At 40.1% G+C, this 20681-nt stretch overlaps 1 protein-coding gene across 1 annotated transcript; it reads left to right on the top strand.

Annotated features, from left to right (window-relative positions):
• Nucleotides 1-1381: 1381 nt before the first annotated feature.
• rfx3 (regulatory factor X, 3 (influences HLA class II expression)) lies at nucleotides 1382-20661 on the top strand. Its single transcript, XM_063478520.1, has 17 exons — nucleotides 1382-1496; nucleotides 7225-7337; nucleotides 7457-7545; nucleotides 8739-8997; nucleotides 11175-11249; nucleotides 11566-11747; nucleotides 11885-12004; nucleotides 12127-12251; nucleotides 12363-12478; nucleotides 13689-13804; nucleotides 13949-14103; nucleotides 14217-14314; nucleotides 14769-14918; nucleotides 15029-15237; nucleotides 15343-15496; nucleotides 15659-15701; nucleotides 15836-20661. Exons 2-17 carry the CDS (start codon nucleotides 7230-7232, stop codon nucleotides 16114-16116), a joined length of 2280 nt encoding a protein of 759 aa, XP_063334590.1. The 5' UTR covers nucleotides 1382-1496; nucleotides 7225-7229; the 3' UTR covers nucleotides 16117-20661.
• The last annotated feature ends 20 nt before the right edge of the window (nucleotides 20662-20681 follow it).

Here is a 20681-nt window from a genome sequence, read left to right as displayed (position 1 = left end):
TTAGTACTGTAAATCAAAAAAAAAAAAAAAGCAGTGCAGTGTGCAGTGGACACAGGTGGTTGGTTAAGCTTTCTACGCAGTAGGAAGCCTCTTAACAATGCTGTCTTTTGTTTGTTCACTTGTCCCAGTTTTAAAGTTGTGCAGGTATTACCAAAATGCTCCTCATAAAATTAAGGGAGCAATTAAATCAGAACACTTGAATCAAACATCTGATCTTAGTGAATAACATGTTTCAAGTTGAAAATCTTTACTAGCATATGCCGTGTGATTTGTTGACGATAAAAAAAACAGCCTATGGAAAACAAAATCCTTCATCCTCTGAGTGAGGATGATTAAAAATGACACCAAAAAGCAAAATTATTTCAGCAATAAGTAGCATAATTGTGAATAATATATCAAGAGCTTTTTTTTCCACTTTGGCTAATGAAAACTTCAGGTTTTAACTAAAACAACCAATTGTTTTGCAGCATGTCAGAAAGGTCATAACCAAAGACCACGAGGTAGCACAGTAACAATATGCATCACTACAACGTACCTGTTCACAAAGTGAGATGCAATTACTAAATTTAAAACTAGTTGGATAGTAAGAATTTTGGCAGAAATGCTAAATTGTGGTCAGTAAATAGTAAGGAGAACAGTGGAGAATGGCTGTCAAGTAGTGAGTAAGACACACAAAGCATCGACTGTGGACAAAAAGGTCCCAAAAGGATCATGGCCTGTTCTAAACATAAAACTGTGACAAGCATTTCTTCCCTAAATTCTGAGTCTGATTAAACACAATAACAAAAGGAAAAATAAACATGTATCTGTAGAAAACTAAACTCATTCAATGAGAGAGAAAAGGACTCGAGCCCTTAAGAGAGAGCTTTGATTCTTGCTGTAACAAATAATAGTTACTGGGATTATTAAAATTTACAATTAACCATATCTTAATCTATCTCTGTCTTTGATCACAATGCAAATAATAACAATAATATCTTGCAAATTGCAAAATTGCCTACAAAAGAATTACACGCTGGAATCACCATCAGCATATGGCCAGATCATAATTATGATAGTACAGAAACGAAGTAATGAAGTCACATTATTAGCGTTATTATGGAGGTCCTAAATCGTGGTTGGATGTCCTCATAAAATTTGCCTGAGAGAAACAAAAATCTTAGTTAAAGACTTATATTAAAAGAATACAACATCGTCTTTGCACCTGAAACTAATTGTTAGTAATTTCTTGGTTTCTTTTTTTATTTAACATCCTTATATATGAAGAAATAAAATGATTAGATGGTTTTGTGTTTAATTAAGTTTTAGGTGCGCTATAATCTCCTCCCACCTGCCTGTAAGGTTGCGCGCTGCAGTTTTATAGCAACTGTTGCCCAGTGAGGCAGCGCCATAGTCACCGTAGTCCTGGCGACTGTAACCCACCAACAACAACCTCTCTCTCCATCATTACCACCTCCTCCACCATCCTCATCTTCATCAACTAGTCCACAGCTCAGGTTTGCTTAAACTCTTTACTATTTTTAGCCAACGCACAGTTCTCTTCTGGCGTCACGTTGTAGTTTGTTTGGTTCTTTTGAAGAAAATATTATCGCTCGGGTTTATGTTTGTCTGCTGATGAATGAAGGCTCGATGAATCGCTGGGGTAGTTTGCTAGCGAGGGTGTTTCTTTGTAACGTGTTAGCCTGCTTGCTAACGTTGCCTGTAATGCCCACTGGTGTGAGAGGTCCTGTTCGCTACCGGGAGCTAGCTACGGCCTCTTACTGCGTTGTGTGAGGCTAAAACTGGCCGAAACGCGTCCAGCTGGACTGGAAATTGTGTTTTCTGCGTAACTTATTTGTTTAAACTTGTCATGCTGAATGGTAGCGTAGGTCTTGGCTAGTCAGTGATGCTAACTGGTCAGCTGGAGCAGGAGCAGGTGTCTGTTGCTAACGCCAGCGATGCCTTCTGGTATCTCTCTCTCTCTCTTTTTTTTTCTTTTTTTTTTTGGGAGGGGGTAACGTTATGGGGATATTGCAAGTTTGTGTTTCGGGTGGTTCAGCTGTTTGCTCATACAAGATCAGTGCGTCGATTAGCAATGGAAAGTGCTGTGAGCTAGCCTTCCACACACACTTACTGCTATTGACAATAGCTAAGCCATTACTTTCCCTTTTGTCTTAGGGAGCAAGATAGCTTCGCTAGCTCTCCATCTGCCCTCTTTGTGGCATCAGATGGCAATGATAAGCTGACTGATAACGCAAGGCTAAGTTTTGCAGTAGGCAGCTTTGAGGGAAAACAACACTTAACGGATTATCCTTTAAACAGCGTGATGTTTTCTTGACTCGTTTTGTTAATCTGTATTATTGATTCAGCAAATGGACCGGTAACAGTTAATACACCCCATCCTCACAATAAGAATAATGCAGAATTACTGATTCCGTGTTAAAGACAGAAATTCATTTTTGTATTTTTATTATTCATCTTTTTGTACCCTGAGTATCAAAGAATGGAAGGAGGGTTAAGTGTGTTGTTTTTATTATGGCACTCAACAGAAAGGAGGTTGTTTGGGGGTTTGTTTGTTTGTGGGCATTCCAGGCTGCTTTTGAGTTGAGTAAAACTATTCTGTTTTTGTATTTCATTCACGTTTTGAACATTCCTTAATCTGATTGCAGTTTCTTATAAAAAAGTAGGTTTCTTAACGTTGCATCACAATTACTCTCAAGTCCACCTGTTCACCTGCAACCTCTGATTCCCCTTAGGCAAGAGAACAGGTGTGTGTGTGTGTGTGTGTGTGTGCTGAGAAGGGAAAGATGGGCACATCTGCAGCATTGTGGGGACTCTTTACCATCTTCCCTTATTTGTATGCATCCATCATAGAGAGGGCATCCAGAAACAATAAACTACAACTGTTGGTCATCTTTGGCTTTTTCACTGCGATTGCTTATGTATTTTGTACGAGAAACGCTTGTCTCTCACATGCAGCTGGACCTCACTGCACCAGAGTAATTCATACCACCTGTAAAATAAAAGCTAAAGCTCAAAATAATGTTAATGTATTAATCTGTTTGCATATACAACCCAAAATAGGTCATCCCTCCCACCAAATGCACACACACATAAACAGGATGTTGGAGACTGCTAGTTATAAGATCATGTTACCACTTACCTGTAGTCCACTAGGGCAGAAATAGTACCATGCCACCTGCTGCCTGGATCCTGTTGCATTTCCAATCACTTAAAGAGGGGCTGATTAATTCAATTATTCAGTCAGCCATTTTCATCGCTCGGCAGCACGTTTGTTTTGTTATTTGCCACAGCTTTTCAACAGTAATGTAAAAAGGGGGACACGTAAAGATTATAAAGGATGCATTTAGATGACCATAGTTATCAGCACTTAATTTTCCAGCTATGCGTTTTTGGGCATATCAGTGTTTTAATGTTTAATGCTTGCCTTTTATTTATGCAGGTTTTTCACATCAAAATCAGAATCGGCAGTCCTTACAAGCAACTCCTGCTTTACGATCTTAGAACGCAGCTCCTAAACAAACGTGGTACTTTGCATACCCCCTACCCCCTCCCTTTTCAGCTCCCAATTACATCTCACAGGTGCTGTACGAGCGGTGATCGTGGTGCTGTGTTTGTGTGAGAGAGAGAAAGAGCGATAGAAAGCGAGACTTTGAGTATGGTGTACTTTTCAAGCTTGTTCACCTGTTCTTATGTCTTGGCTTAGTGCATAAGAACTCCAACTTTGTCATACATAATCATTAGAGAGGCAAATTATAGTTCTTTGTATTTTCTGGTAGCTGCGACTGTGAACCTTCCCTGCTTTACTATTTGTTGCCTGTGGCATTAGCGGGAGAAACTGAGGAGGGGAAAAAAACTCTGAGCAAAATGTTGCACTCCTTGGTGGCTTTTGTTCCTCTGAGTCTTTGTAGGGCTTGCACTTGCTCAGTGGAGCACAGCATTTAAGTGGGCCACAAGGGAGTGCCTGAATGGTGTGGCAGGAGGTGTATGAATGTGTGTGTGTGTGTGTGTGTGTCTTTATGGAGGGGGCTGAGGTGAGGCAGCAAGAGTGTTCTGCGGTGCAGGGTCTATTTTCCTACGATTAGGTGGGATCAGTTGTACTTGAGATTTCCACCTGCATTGTGGAATATAAGCCTACGTCCTCTCTCAAAGTAGTTCCTTTCTCAGCATTCATATGCGGATGGTTGACAGATTAAAGGAAAAACCTAAACTCTTGACCCTTGTTATGCTGTGGGGGACATTCTGCTGATGCGGTTTGGGTCCACTTGCCCCCTTAGATGGAAAGGTCACTACAAATCAATACAAAGTTATTCCAAGTGGTCACCTTTATCTTATGATGAAACATTTCTATTTTGAAGGGAGTGGTGTTTTCCAATATCAGACTCCCCTTTGCACAAGGGCAAACAAGTTTACCAAATAAATCAGCGGGTATGAAAACAATGTGAATTATTAACTGCGGCTTGCCATAAGCAGATCATTTGAACATCCATTGTAGATTTCTGACGGACAGTGTTAGACAGTCTGTGCCACCATGACCAAAACAGCAAATGAGGTAAGAATGCCAGTCCTAGAGATACAGAGTCTTATAGGAATAAAATCAAGACACAATGATGCCGTGTGAGGAAATGGTGGCTAAACACCTGTGATAGACACTATCATGGTTTTTCCTATAAACTAAAAGCTGAAGTTTGTGAGGTGTGGCACTTTAATAGGGTTGGTAGCTTGGATTCACCAGCTTTTAAACCAAGTTACTGGTTTGTTGTAGCATGCATGTAAAGGTTTCAGCGTATTGTCCTAACTTTCAGTGTCTTAAGGAGATTGCAGAATGTAAATATTTCAGCTGAGCAGTAGTTTACTTTTCTGTCAGCCTGATTTTTGCCTTTTTCACTACCGTTTCTTTACACGTCTTGATGGTGAATGTATTTATGCTCTCCTCAAATATATTAAAAACTGTCATGCTGAAGCAGAATGCTTTGTTTTAGGAATCCCAGCACGCCTATATCTTAAAAAGAAAATTCTGGTGCAGATTTTCCTTTTGCCCTGCTATTTCTTTCATTTTCATTGCACCTACTACTGTTGACTCTACCCTGTTGTTTTCGTTTGAGGTTAGTCACCCCAACAAGAATCAAGTGATCATTTTTGTCTAAAGAGAGGAGCCAGTGTCAGGTGAAGGGACAGATCTAGCTGTCCCTGCAGAGATTTGAAGCTGTTGGGAGACCCAGCTTAATTAACCAAGAGAGGCTTGTTCATGGAAACTGTGGTGGGAAGGAGGTGGCCTTTCCCTAGAAAGGAAAGGAATGGAGGCGAGCGTAGCCATACTATTATTAACTCACAAACACAGGTTCACCATCAGGTTTGTTCTCCCTATTGTCCTTAATTTCACAAAGTCTGTCTTAGTAGGTATATAAATGCAGTCTTAAATTTAAGATGTAGAATATAGATGTACAATATAGCTCTTTGATTAGTACTAAACCCATCTGGTAAAGACCTATAATGAGGTATTTTGTTCTTGGCAGTTTTTTTTTTTTTTTTTTAATACTATTTCATGCAAGTCTCAAGTAACATAAACCTGTGAAAGTAGTGCCTGTTAGAGAAATGAGAAGCAGCATCTGTTTGGAGTTTGTTAAATATTAACTTGGTTTATGGCTGTGAACATGGAGACAGGATCATGCGTCACTGAAGCATGAGGCTCTCGGCACACTGAGTACCAGAGGGCAGAAACAGGTGTTTCCGTAGGATTGGTCTAGAGCTGTTTTATTAGCATTGATTTCAGTAAAACATACAAGGCTCTGTGATGATACCTAAGGTTTCCTACATTTTATGTCCTGGCCTAACCAAATCATGTGGATTGGGTGGTGCATCAAAAGCATTTGCCTATTAGAACTGGTGTTCATTGATCTTTGATAGCACACTAGCATTAGCTGTGTGCTACACTGATAATTGCAAGTAATATAAACCCCCTATTTAGCTGTGAATAGAGTATTAAGTTTTTTGTTTTTTCGGGGTGGGCAGAGGCACGATGAACACTAAGGTACATTACCTTTTCTTTTAACAACAATCTATGCATGTTTGGTAACTGAAAAGTCAGACGTTAAATTTGAGGAGCAAACAAAGCAGGTATTCCATTCTTGATGTAGGCTTTTTTTAGCTGCTCAAACAGTTTGGGGCCTTATTTGTCATATTTTGCTTTCGTAATGGTCCAGATGATCGAGTCACCAGATCCAGACTACAGACAGGCCAGTTTAGCAGATTTGAACTCATAACCATGCTATTGTGATGCACAACGTGGTTAGGCAGGAAATAAACCCTTTTCTGTAAAAAGATTCCCCAAATCGCACCATATTTTCCCCTCAAAGTTATATATATCACTCAGCATTAATGTGTATTCCATAGATATGCGTTGCACAGCCATATTGGTATGCTGGGCTTGTGAACTGTTTGCATTTAAAAAGCTGAATGGTCTGTTTCTTTTTTTTTTTTTTTTTTTTCTTTTTTTTTCACTCCAGAGGTGTTTGCTGCTTCCAAAAATCATTTCCCTGGTCAAACCTCAGGACAGTCTTTCCACTTTACCTCAATCCATCCACCCATACAGAAAACACTATGATTATACAGGGTCTCTTGTTTGTTTGTTTGTTTGTTTGTTTTGTTCTTTTTTTAATTTTGTTTTTCTCTTTTTTAAATACATCAACAAACTGTGTTCAAGGACATTAAATTCACAAGTTTTCATGAGTCCATGATTTCATTTCCACAACTGAGTTGTGCCTGTCCTCAATGCAGTACTCCACAAGGCCTTGAAGGTCTTGTCTGTTCAGCCTTATATCACAGATGATGAAACTCCCCCCAGTTTCTTTGTAATTTTACATTGATGAGCTTTAACCTGTACCTATTTGTCCATAAAAGTCTTTCACGCTCAAGGATTCCTCTATGCTGCTGGTGAAGTGACACAATTCACCAGGTTTTATCTTTACATAACTTACAAAGTCTCTTGTTACTCTGGTCGCGACTTTTTCTAAATGTGTTGCTGGTGCCAAATTCAAAATTTTCACACATTTTTGAGCATAGCTTTTCTTATGTTCAGCACTATATTAGATTAAATACATTATTATTAACAAAATATTGTCCTGTGTTAATTTTAAACTTCTGATAAACTGGTCTGTAAAAAGCTGCTTTACCGGTTAGACTATCAGGTCTGCAATGATTTTGTGTTTTCCCTTTCTTGTTTAGGCGCCATGCAGACCCCTGAAGCAGGCGCTGACTCCACCTCCACTGTCCCTCTTCAGACCACTGTGCCTGTCCAGCCTACTGGCTCCACCCAGCAGGTCCCCGTCCAGCAGCAGGTACGTCCAGCCTGCCTGGTGCCAGTGCACATGAAATGGATGTTTGTATTACTTAGTTCAATATAGAAGTGTAGTAAACAAGTTGATTAATTAATAACCTTTGCGATTTATCTTTCCAGGCCCAGACTGTTCAACAGGTTCAGCATGTTTACCCAGCACAGGTGCAGTATGTCGAGGAAAACAGTGGCGTCTTCACCAATGGCACCATGTGAGTCACTTAGCCAGACTGCTCATACACCACTCCACAGATATTAACGTAAAATCTCTGAAGCCTGTTCTTTCTCCTCCCCGGTCTCTTCACACCATCATTCATGTCACAAGCACATGATGTTGATGGGAGTGCATGGTTGTTTTTGTGTTAGATTTCTTTTCTTCGTGGTGTGGAGACCTGTGTTTGATGGTGCTTAGTCACCTGAAAATGACCTGAAGTAGTCTTTTCTTTTAAATGGTGAGGCTTTCCAAGAGTCTCTTGAGTCTGGGGAATAGAGTTAGATGCACACTCAATAACAAGCCCAATCCGATATATAACGCAAACAAAATGCAGAATTACGGCTATGCCGTGTTATATCAGCTGCGATAATACATGATATATAAGTGTCTTATCATGACATCGTCGCTGTAGCAACTACATGCTTTAATGTTCCCTAGCATGTACAGCAGTGACACAAGCACAGTCATGTCATTGCGTGAGGCCCATCTCAGCGTCCGATGTCGATTTACCTCAAACACAATACTTTGCAAAATATGCAAAAAAAAAACTTTTCCACTCTAAGTTTAAACAACAAACATGATTCACCGTTTGACAGAAAAATATACTGTCGAGCACAACCGGGCTGTTCCAGAGGATGTTAGCAGCTGGTCATGTGCAACCCAAAAGTAAACAAATGACTCAAGAAAGCATCAGTATCTGCACTCCTTAGTTGCACTACATGGAACAGGAAGAACAAAGTGTGGATGGACATTATTGATTCGGTTTCATGGTAGAAAAGCATGACTTTAAGCGGCTGGTTAAAAAGCTCGATCCAAGATAGAACATCACAAATAGAAAATATTTTTCAGTTGTATAATGTGACAATTGGTGTTGAGCCTTTTTCTTCCTATTTTACTTCTAATGTCCAGGGAAAATGCTGCTTAAGCTACTTTTGTGCTTACTTGACTTATGCTATGTCACTGTATATCATGCTGGTGGTTGATGTTTCAATAGAGTCACATTTCAAATTAGGTAGTGTGTAGTGCTAACCAGTGAACCACTGTCGCACTTAATTATCTTAAAAGCACAAAATCCACAATAACACCTATTTTAAATTGTCTGTAAAATAAATTTACCATGTATAAACGTTTGTAGTTTTTATATCCTTACTTTGGGCACACTGGCTGATTGTTGTCATCTCTTCTAAACAGAAGAACCTACTCCTACTCAGAGCCACAGCTATACAGCCAGAACAGTGGAGGGAACTACTTTGACACACAGGGCAGCTCAGCACAGGTGTCCACTGTGGTGACGTCACATGGCATGACCAACAATGGAGGAGGGGGCACTGGAGGAATGAGCATGGGTCTGGCGGGGGGTCAGGTAATCAGCAGCAGTTCTGGGGCTTACCTCATGGACAGTGCTGGACCCCACCCTGCAACCCAGACCGCACGAGCTTCACCAGCTACTGTAAGTTGCATAGCATCGACTGTGTGGGTCCTCAGTCTACCTTTCCCTCTTTGCATTTGTGTGTTTGTTTCTTGATCTGAGTAGTGTTATGTAGTTTGATGTGATTTGGTAACTTATAAATTTTGCCTGGTAAGATCCAGGCCAGCAATAGTTTGCTTGGAATCTCCCTATTAGCATAAATGCTGTTTCTGTCATGCTTCATCTATCTATGCACTAGTTTGATCCGAAATGTGGATCGGCCATTTCTTAATTAGAGTTCCAAATTTAAACTTTGAAGTTATGTCATGTGTGCAAAATTTTCATCTGTGCACATATTGTACCATATCATACATAGACAATTTTAGCGTGCTACTCTTCCTTCATTGTGTGGCGTGTGCTTTATCTCTGGTCATTATGTCATGCTGATGTATGAAATGCACTGTGTAGGCTGGGAGTTTCTGGAGTGATATAACTTCTACCGGCAGTGTTCACTATCATCTTTAATGTTATTTTATTAATAAATTAGGCCATGCTTATGGAAAATCGTAGCCTTTTTATTTTGCTATGATGATCTGAATTCACTGTAAGAAAATATTTTGCATTTTAGAAAATATCTACTCATAAAACAACATGTGCAGTCAGGTTTCACAAGACTCTATGCAAGTCTATGAAGACCTACGTGCACCCTTATTGCTTTGCATAGGAATTAAGAGGCTAAGTAGCAGCCAGGTGCTGCTAATTATACGTTATTAATTGATCATCAGCAAGTGTGAGCACCTCTATAAAAGCAGAAGTTTGCTGGTTTGGAGCATTCAGGTGTGGGTTAACACAATGTCACAATCTTTCCAGCAATTTACCCCAAGACTGTGCAATAATCAGAGAAATTGCAAAAAAGAAGAAGAAGAAAATGACAGGCCTCAGTTAGCATTTTAAATGTTAAAATTCATTACCAGACAATTAGAAAAAGATTGAAGAAGTGTGGTTTGTTGGGAAGGGTGGCCAGGAGAAAGCCTCTTCTCTTTAAAAAGAAGAACATGGTGGCTAGTTTTCAGTTTGCAAAGTTGTATCCGAACAAACCAGAAGACTTCTTCATCACTATCTTTTGGATGGACGATACCAGAATGGAGATGTTTGACCATATGGCACAGCACCACATTTGGCAAAAGCCAAACACAGCATATCAGCACAATCACCAGATACCAGCTGTTAGGCACGGTGGTGGAGGGCTGAGGATTTGGGCTTGTTTTGCAGTTTGTAGTGATCGAGTTCACCATGAACTCCTCTGTAGACCAAAATACTCTAGAATCAAGTGTCGGGCCATCTGTCCAACAGCTAAAGCTTGCCCAAACTGAGTCATGCAACACAATGATGAGCCCAAGCCCAGTACCAGCTCTATAACAGAATGGCTGAAAAAGAAAAGAATCAAGGTGTTACAGTGGCCTAGTCAAAGTCCAGCCCTCAATCTAAATGAGATCTGGACTTTTATGCAAGAGAGCTGTGCATAACTAAATATCTGCAAACCAGAAAGAACTAAACCAACGCTGTACAGGAGAGTGTGCCAAAATTCTTCCATAACATTGAGAGACACTGATAGTCATACTGAAAAGCTGTTGCTGGTAAAAATGTTTCTACAAGGTGTTGAATCACCGGGTCTACTTAGTTTTTCGCTGAACTTTTATGTACACTTCATCGAAATTATTAGCTTTCAAACAGTCTTTTAAGAGTCGTATTTCCAACTACTGCATATCTGACTTTGGAAGTAAGTGTTCTTGCACTACAGTGACCTGCTGAGAACTAAGAGCCAGGCGTACATACTATGCAATCACCCTCACTTGAGCTAAGTATTTGGTTTTTACTTTAATATATACTATTGGAATCACGCTGAGACACAGCACATATTTACCAGAAGAGCACTAAAAAGTTTTGAACTGAGAATGGTTAACTTTATGCCCCTCCTGTAAAATAAGAGCCAGTCTGGTATTACAGAGTCATTGTCATCTGGAAAGGTTTTCCTGAATGACAGGTTGTCCTGCTCTGCTTGGGTTTAGCGGTGCTTGCTTTGGAGTCTTTTCTAGATTACCTTTTTTTATTTTCGCTTGTGGCCTATTAATGTGTGTACATCAACTCTTTATTTTTCTTGCTTTTGTTTTCATTTTCCCCTCTTACATTTTGTTGTCCTGTGCTTCGTGGTTTATCAGATTGAAATGGCGATTGAGACTCTCCAAAAATCTGAGGGTTTATCCAGTCAGAGAAGCTCGCTGCTCAACAGCCATGTAAGTTGCTTTTATGAACGCTCGCCCACGTCTAACCTTAACTTTTGCTAAACTCACTCTCTTGCTGCCTCTCTCCAGTCTCTGTACATTTAAGTTCAGTGTGGTGCCTGCTATTTTCGTTGCTGATTTTAATTATTACCGCTTTAAATTTTCTGGCTGCTATAGAAGCTTTTGCAGAGCAGTGATGGAACAGTATTATATTTACTAACTGTTGGCCTAAGGTTTTTGTAAGGACCAACATGGGAGTCTGTTAAGTTAAAAAAAGAAGATTAAAAAAAAAAATGTCATCAAAAACAATTCTTTCTTGCTGTTGTAGCTCCAGTGGCTGTTGGACAACTACGAGACAGCAGAGGGAGTAAGTCTGCCACGATCCACTCTCTACAATCATTATCTGCGCCATTGCCAGGAGCAGAAATTGGACCCTGTAAATGCAGCTTCTTTTGGCAAACTCATCCGCTCCATCTTCATGGGTCTCCGTACAAGACGCCTCGGGACAAGGTTAGCGCCTTTTGTCTTCTTCTTAAGTAAAGAAAAGCTGTTACATTAGGGATTTGACATTTTAATCTATTAGAAATATGCCCGCCTCCTCACTGTGAGTCTATCAGTGTTTTTTAACTTTGGGGTTTGTGTTGCAGAGGGAACTCCAAATATCATTACTATGGTATACGTGTGAAACCAGATTCCCCACTCAACAGACTTCAAGAAGACATGCAGTACATGGCACTCAGACAGCAGCCTGTTCAGCAGAAACAGAGGTAGAGCACACACAGCCTGGACTGCAATATTAGCAAGTTGTAGTTTTAGTAGGGAGGAAGCAATGTGATTTTGGTATTGGGGGTTTTTTGTTATTGTTTTTTGTTTTTTTTGTTTTTTTAAGGTTCAAGCCAGTGCAGAAGTTTGATGGTGGCTCTGGGGAGAATTACTCAGGTGGAGGGCAGCACCATCCTGGTGCTGCAGAGCAGACAGTTATAGCACAGAGCCAGCACCACCAGCAGTTCCTAGGTCAGCGGCTTTTCTTTTTATCCAAAAGTCTGTTTAAAAAAGGAAAAAATGAACTGACATATACTGGCTATTATGTCTTTTAGATGATTCTGTTGTGTTCACTTCCAACAGATGCGTCGCGGGCACTCCCCGACTTTGTAGAGCTGGACCTTGGACAGAGCAATACAGAGAACATCAGCCTAGATGATGTGAAAGCTCTCCAGTCCCTTTACAGAGAGCACTGTGAGGTTAGACAAAGTGCTTTTTATATTCAATGCAGCGTCTCACACACACATGGCACACTGGGAACTTAAGTTGATGTCACAAAGGAAACGGGTCAGGATCCTCTTTCATGCTAAAAGATGGCTGAGTAATCCCTTTCAATGTTATCGCCTTCATTGATGCGTCATCGTGTGTGTGTGTGTGTGTGTGTGTGTGTGTGTGTGTGTGTGTGTGTGTGTGTGTGTGTGTTTGTCTATTAACCCGGGCTTAACTTAATTTCTGCAGGGCCCACACGTTTTCCACTTATTTTGTAATAAGACTGTTTTTCTCTGTCAAAGTAAGGTCAGTTTTGTTTTCTTTATCAATCATAACACCATCTTTTTTCTTAATCAAGAACTACAGTAAATGGGCTCTTACTTACATGGTGCTTTTCTACTCACTTTGAGCAGTCAAAGCACTTTCTCACTACAAGTCTCATTCACCCAATCTCAGACACATTCATACAGTGCTTTTTTTTTTTTCTTCTTTCTTTCTTTCGATCTGTGTGTAAGCACTTTTTAAAATGTTTTTTTTTTATCTGACATTCACACTTACACTCTGATGGCTGTATCGTGCCCAAGGATCCTTCGACACACGGACTAGAGTAGCCAGGGATCGATCCACCGACCTTCAAATGTGTATACCTGCTCTACCATCTGAGCCACGGCCGCCCCACAAAAAGCTGCTAATACTAAAAATACAGTAAAGTACAGTTTTGCTTAATTTAAAGAAGTCTGTGAATTTAAAGTTTTGTTGGGGTTTTTTGGATTGAGAGTGGGGGAACTTTCGAAAAGATCAGGTGTGACAGAGATCTGTAAATGCCAGCAGCTGACATTTTGAAACAGAACGTTCTCCTCAACTCTGATAATGACCCAGAAACTAGGGATCAAATCATCCACAAGTGTTGACCACAGCTCTAAATTTTCATTTTATCCAAATTAAAAAAGTTAAACAAAAATAAAATGTCCTTACAAACCCATAGTAGTGTGTAACCTTGCAGATAGTTTGGTATTTTAATGTCCGTGTTAGAGGTTTCCGCTTGTTAATACAAAAGGAATGGAATTTCATTTTAGCACTAAATGCAATGGAAAAAACTGACAATATAACAGAATTGACTGGTAATAGTTTTTAGAAGTCATTATTTTCAAAAGAACAAAGAAAGCAGTATCAGTCATGACTGTTCTCTTTTCATTTCAGGCTATCCTGGATGTGGTTGTCAACCTCCAGTTCAGTCTGATTGAGAAGCTGTGGCAGACATTCTGGCGTTATTCTCCCCCTGACACTGTAGAGGGTGCTACTGTCACAGAAAACAGGTGAGGTCAAGTAAATGATATACATGCAGTATGTTGTGTCTGAAGGAGAAATATTAAAATATTTAATGTCAGAAATAAAATTTAAAAAACGGGTTAATCTGGGGTGGGGGTTTGTTTTGTTTTGTTTTGTTTTTCATTTTGCAGCAGCATAAGTGAGATTGAAGCGCGGCTCCCCAAATCACAGCTATTGGTGCTGTGCAGAAACGAAACTGTACTCAAGTGGATGAGCACCTGTGACCATTTAATGTACCAGGCCCTTGTGGAGATCCTTATTCCTGATGTCCTGAGACCCATTCCCAGTGAGCCACAGTCACACATGACTCATGGTTTATTTGTTTGTTGTGTTAATGTTTATGACAGCTCAATCATTAATGCAGTGTTGTCAGATTTGCCTTTCTGTATCATTTGTCAGGTGCCTTGACTCAAGCCATTCGCAATTTTGCCAAAAGCCTGGAAGGTTGGCTCACTAATGCCATGAATGCCATTCCACAGAGAATGATCCAGACCAAGGTATGTTATTGCAGATGTTTGTATTTGGCTGTATGGCTCTCAGATCACATACTTAGAAAGCATGAGTGTGTTCCTCACCCTTAAGTATGCATACATCGAAATCTAGAGACTGAGATCAACAGCAAGGAGATGGTTTGTAAAGTAGCTTGCAGATGTATAGCAATTGTGTGCAGGCTAAATAAGGTGAAGTAGTTCTACCAAAGTAAGATTTGCAGTAGGATGCATTAAAGCTTATCAGGTACATAAATAAAACTTAATTGAATTATGGTGGCTGGCACTGAGCTCAAATGATTTTGTTGGATTGCGGCTGAGCATAACTTCAAGGCCTGGCTGTAATAACACTATGGTTTATTAATAGATAACATGAATACCTAGAGCAGACTAATGTGTTTACGATACGTATGCATGTGTACTTAAAAAAAGATAACATCTGGGCTCTTGTTTCTTTTAACAGATTGCCGCTGTTAGTGCCTTTGCGCAAACATTGCGCAGATATACATCTCTGAACCACCTGGCTCAGGCGGCACGTGCTGTGTTGCAAAACACATCACAGATCAACCAGATGCTCAGCGATCTCAATCGTGTTGACTTTGCCAATGTACAGGTAAGAACTAAAGATCTTAACTACTGTGTCAAAGAATAGACACTTATTCATTTTTTGTCGATTGTTTTCTGAAAATGTCCAAATAAAACCCCTGTGTGACTGTTGCATAGGAGCAGGCATCGTGGGTGTGCCAGTGTGAGGAAGGAATGGTTCAGCACTTGGAGCAGGACTTCAAGGCCACATTACAGCAGCAAAGCTCTCTGGAGCAATGGGCAGCGTGGCTAGACAATGTGGTCACTCAGGTCCTCAAGCCCTATGAGCACCGGCCCAGCTTCCCCAGGGCAGCTCGACAGTTCCTGCTAAAATGGTCCTTCTACAGGTCTGTGGTAGAGGGTGGGAAATAAGTGTATTCTGAGACACACATGAGAGTGTGCAGCATTGTTTTGAAAAGACAAAAACACTTTGGTGTTTTATATTTCTGCAGCTCGATGGTGATCAGGGACCTGACCCTACGCAGTGCTGCCAGCTTTGGTTCCTTCCACCTGATTCGACTGCTGTATGACGAATACATGTTTTACCTGGTGGAACATCGTGTGGCTCAAGCTACTGGAGAGACACCTATTGGTGTCATGGGGGAGGTAAAGATGTTGCATATCTTGTTTTCTCTTTACTCTCTCTGACTTTTTAAAATTATGTTTCATAGTTAGTGCCATTGTCATACACTATATTAAATAACAACCTGTGAAATCATAGAAACCACTAAACAGAAAATTCTTTATGATAATTGTTTGTCTTTGCAGTTTGACAGTCTCAACACCTTATCCCTTACTAACATTGACAAAGGTATGTAAAATGATAATATTTGCTACAAATATTGTGAGATTTTTTTATGTCATTGAATTGTGATGATTTTTGCATCTTCAGTCGTCTCTAAAGCTTCCTTTTAATGCATGTGTTTGCTGTTTTCTCCTGTCTAGATGAAACAAGTGGGATGGACAGTGACTTAGAAGAGGACACGGAGGAGTCCGGGGAGCCTCTTGCCAAGCGGGAGAAGTCAGAGCACGAGGTAATCCAGGTGATCCAGGTCGGGGCACTAGAAGATGGGTCCCACCCTGTGGTGGGTGTTGTCCAGCCTGGTGTACTTCACTCTTTGCCGCAGCCCCCACAGGACCACACTGAGCACATCCTTACCCCCTCTGTTGGTACTCCAACCATCCGCCACTGCAGCACCACGGGCAACACCTATGCCTCTGTTTGAGGGTCTGGGGGCACAGCCGACCTTGTCTGGCCTCTTTTTGCCCTGTTACTCTTCACATATCTTTCTCTTTGTAAGTCTTGGTGTTTGTGTCCTTTTTCACACATTGTCTCTGTTTGCACCGGTGTGGATGTGCTCTCCTCTTCCAGCCGGGTCAGTGGAGGAGCAATGAAGTGCTGATACACTGGCCACGCTGTTCTGTCCTTGTCTTACTGCTTAGATTCTGGATGTGCTGTCATCCGTTAAGTCTGTGCTCGGCAGCTGATGGAAGGGACCTGAAGGAAAAGGACTAATTCGACCCGTTAAATGTTTCCCGTTTCTGCCTCTGTCTGTGTATGCAGATGGGTTTTATCCCGAAGACAAATTACTACTGATAACTACTGATGTCTCAGAGCTCAAATCCATGTCACTAGTCCCAGTGGAGCAAAGGCATTGATTGACTCAAGACCTTACCTATTGTACATAATAGTTTTGCTATACTTTCAATTAATATTACATAAAAAAGAAATCATGGTGCTATCATTGTGTTTTGGGTTTTTGTTTCGTTTTTCCTTAATTTTCTAGTTAATCCTCCTAATTTTAGTATGATTTCATGTTGTCACACATTCCAACTGCTGATACACTTTTGGTTGAACAAAAATGTTTCTGTATGTAGCTAACAAAACTGACAAAGATACAACTTTATATATGATTTTTAATTAAGGATCATGGGGCAGTTTTTTCCGTTCCCTTTGAGAATGATTTAGTAGCCACCCACCGATAAACACTTATAGCTTTTAGCCACATAAAAACTAAGAAAAAAAACCCTAAAGAGATGTCACTGCTGCTACTCTTGTATATAGGAAATTGAGAAGAAAGGCTGTTAAAAAGGAAAAAAAAAGTCTCTAATGCTAGCTTTTCTATGCACCCTGTGCATAACGCTTGCCTTCGTTCATTTTAGATGCTCTGTAATTCTGTTTATGTGACAAGCTGTAATCTTGAAAACAACTCACCCGACACGTTCCCCTGTTTTTGCAATTTCTGTCTTAATGAAATTCCTTAAGTTTGCAGTGGACCAAAAACTAACGCAAGGAAACTGAAGAGTGAGCCAACTGGGGCCGCACAGAAGTTGTTTCCTGTCCAACAGTGCCATGTTGCAGAGCAGAAGGAATGTCAGGGATTTAATGTACCTCGGCTTTATCATAGTGCCTTATCTTTAAATGCAGCTGCCCGTGTAGTCCTGACTGTGTGCTGTAGAGAGCCTACAGCCCTTCTGCATTGTCCAAGCCACAGATTTGGCTTTTCTGGTGACTCGTGGCTGGATTTGGGCTGGCTCATCAGTGTTGAGACCAAGGGATGCAGGCGCAGACACGCCCGTTGTTTCCTCCAGCTCAGCTCTACTTAGCCCACTACTTATCTGAATCGTGGTCTGTAGCCTCTCCCCTGCCCTCACTCTGCCCTCTCAAGGCCTATTCTTGCATTATTAGCCTTCGTTTTTGTGTGAAGTGTGTGAACGTGCGTGTTTGTGAACATGGATGCTTATGTGTGCGCTGCGTTTTTATGTACGCATGTGTGTGTTTATGCCTGTGCGTCTGTGTGCTTGTGTGTATTTGTTGGAACACATCCATCAGTCACCCTACCTCAAACCAGTGGTGCCAGCCCTTTGACGCGTGCAGCACAGTCACCTAACCTTATTGCACACACACCACTGTACTGCACAAATCTCAACGCGATAGAGAAAATCTGCATTGCTTTTCTCTCACCTCTGACACACGTTCCTTTCAATTTTTAGCCCGTGACATGCTTCATTCTTTGTTCCCTGTTTAAAGATCATCTTTGTACAGTGGACCAAAAGTAGATATTTTCTGATATTCAAAGAGATATAGAGATATATATATGTATAGTATATATAATGATGATACACTACATATATTTGTTGTTGGGGTTTTTTTGTTTTGTTTTTTAACGTGGTTGATCTGATTGTTTCTATGTGAATGTTTCTTATGGTAGCTCATCTGTAATTAGTTCATAGACTGTGAAATGGGAAAGGCATGGTGACTAACTTCTGATTCCTTAGACTACATCTATACTTGAACTGTTATAGCCTTCTATGTTGTGGAGAATATTGAGATTAATCCTCTAAATAGGAACATTTTGTTACTAAAATAAATCTGTTCTTATTTTTTCATGCTTGTTGAAATGCTCTGTACAATTTCTCTGCAAAAATGTTTATTTATTGATATTTATTGTGATTTTTTTGTTTGTTTTTTGTTTTTGTTAAATTGCTTATGCATATGTTATAATGGGTACTAATGATAACTCTTGATTATTCCGCTGAAAAAAGAGCAGATCTGTACAGAAAGGCTGGATTTTCTTTTCTTTTCTATTTTTTTTTGTCATTTATGTCGATTTAAGGGTAAAAAAAAATGCTGTTATCACAGCCCTTCAGCGGCTATCTTTAGATGCTAGCAGTACACTGGTACTTTTTGTTTTTAGTCTTGCTTGTGTGCCTGTGTAGAAAACATGCTTAACATTAGGGAAGTGTGGGAAAGTGCAAATGTCTTTTCAGCTATTGGGTCAGTGGACTCTACTTGATGTTCAGCCTTTTGGGGATAAGGGCATCTGAAAAGTAAATTCTGACATTTCCAAACCCAGCTTCCTCACCAATTAAACCTATGCTACATCTGTAATACTAGCCCTGCTTGCCCTGCCAACGTGTAACACTAGCCGCACTTGTCCTGCTGGCTTAAAAAAAAAAGTCACTGATCGTATTGTAGAACTAGGCTCACATAAATCTAAGATTTTAACTGTATTGAATAGGAACAGCTTGAAAAGTCTCCAAAAAGAGCCAAGCAAACAGAGCGTCGGACGAGACACTGCCGCCCTGACTCTCAATATTAAACTGAGTGCAACTTAAGAGAACAGAGAAAGTAATGAAAAATGTCCAATAAATGGAGAATTTATTAATCTCTTTTATATTGTGGAAATCCTTATATTAATATGTGTTCACGTAATTGAAAAAATGAAATGCACCATTCCCACAGGCTCCTTTAATGGGGTTGTGTCTATAAAATGTTCAAATTTGTTGTAAATCTGGGTGTACTGTTAGGAATAAAGGTTTTGCAGAATACTTTTCTTCTTTGCTTGGCAATGGCATTTTTACCTTTCTCCAGCTGGATTATGTTATCATCACTCAGAGATGAAAAGTTATTTTGTGCATTCGAAGTGAAAATGGCTTAAAATGGATTTACTGGTTTTCCTTTAGGATCAAAAGTGCTTTCTGGCCTTGCACACCCTGCCATGTGCTGCTAGAAGCTTCTTATTTTTCTATCTCTCTCACTAAGTCTGGCTCTTTACCCAGTTTACTTTTACCAGATTGAGAAAGCCAAATCAGCATCTGGCACCATCTCAAAGCCTGCCTCTTTCCCAAAAGCTGGACCAATGTTAATGCAGCCAACACTATTATACTTTATTTCTGAGTGTCTTTGAGATTGATGAAGATTGTTTTTGTAACCACTGTTTGCAAATTTCCAACTAAGACCCTAGTGAAAGCTGAGAATTGCCTCTTCAGCTGAACAATATGGCAGCTTCACTGACCCATAGCGGACTCCAGTGCCTTTAATTTCACCCCGGCCAGAGCAGTGGGCCTTGGTGACTATTGGGTCTCTGGTGGGCTACAGATAGAGGCTACAGAGCAGACATTTCCTTGCACAGGTGCTGCCTATAAGAATGCTGAGGAAGCATAAAGACGTCCTCAGACTGGACTCCTGATTATTTACTGGATTTGAGACACACACACACACACACACACACACAGACAGACGCTCATGTTGCTCATGGTAGATTGCCTGCATTTTATTGTACAGAACTGGTTAATGAACCATGATAAAAACTGTAAGTAAAATGCTCTCTCATTAATTTTTTTTTTCTCATGATCGTGATTTGTTTTGAATATTTTCTGAATGCTGTGACCCGTTTTGAGATTTGTAATTTTCCTTTTTTTTTTTTCTTTTTTTTTTTTTTCTAAGTGCCATTTGACAGTCTAGTGAGTCGTGGCCATCTGTAGCACCCTCTAATGCAAGCACAAGCATTTGGGAGTGGCGTTTAGGGAAGGTTTCTATTTGGCTTCACCCTAGACAAGTGTGTGTATATATATCAAAAACAGAAAAGGTATATTTATTTGTGTCTTAACTATTTCATTTGTTCTTTTGGTGAACATTTTATCTGATATGTTGGCTCAAAGTGCTTTTGTGATTACTTTTTCCCCCTTTTTTTGGATAATGTATAGTATCTGATATAATATATACACACAAACTTCATGTGACTTTCCTTTTGTGTGCTGTTAAGTTTTCTTCATATAATGTATATTTTTCAAAATTGGCAAAGCAAACCAACGTGTGTAGGATGATTTGTATCGTGTATTTTGCATAAAAAAAGCAAAAAAAAAAACAAGGATGATTCGGGGGCTTTTATATTTACGACATTATCATTTAGTGTGTCGTATTGATGATCATAGAAACTATTAAAGACACATGTAGTTTGTTTTTCTGAATATTTCAGATCTCAGCTCAGGCTAGCTTTAGTGTTGT

The sequence above is a fragment of the Pelmatolapia mariae genome, linkage group LG7 (genome assembly GCF_036321145.2).
Source record: "Pelmatolapia mariae isolate MD_Pm_ZW linkage group LG7, Pm_UMD_F_2, whole genome shotgun sequence".
In the NCBI taxonomy this organism is placed as follows: domain Eukaryota; kingdom Metazoa; phylum Chordata; class Actinopteri; order Cichliformes; family Cichlidae; genus Pelmatolapia; species Pelmatolapia mariae.
Note: the sequence above shows the minus strand (reverse complement) of the source record. Positions and strands in the feature narration are given on the sequence as shown.

Coding starts and splice junctions, on each gene's coding strand:
- rfx3 (XM_063478520.1), top strand. CDS start 7,230: ATGCAGACCCCTGAAGCAGGCGCTGACTCCACCTCCACTGTCCCTCTT. Junction 12,252..12,362: donor GCACCACCAGCAGTTCCTAG/GTCAGCGGCTTT, acceptor CACTTCCAACAG/ATGCGTCGCGGGCACTCCCC. Junction 14,315..14,768: donor AGAGAATGATCCAGACCAAG/GTATGTTATTGC, acceptor TTCTTTTAACAG/ATTGCCGCTGTTAGTGCCTT.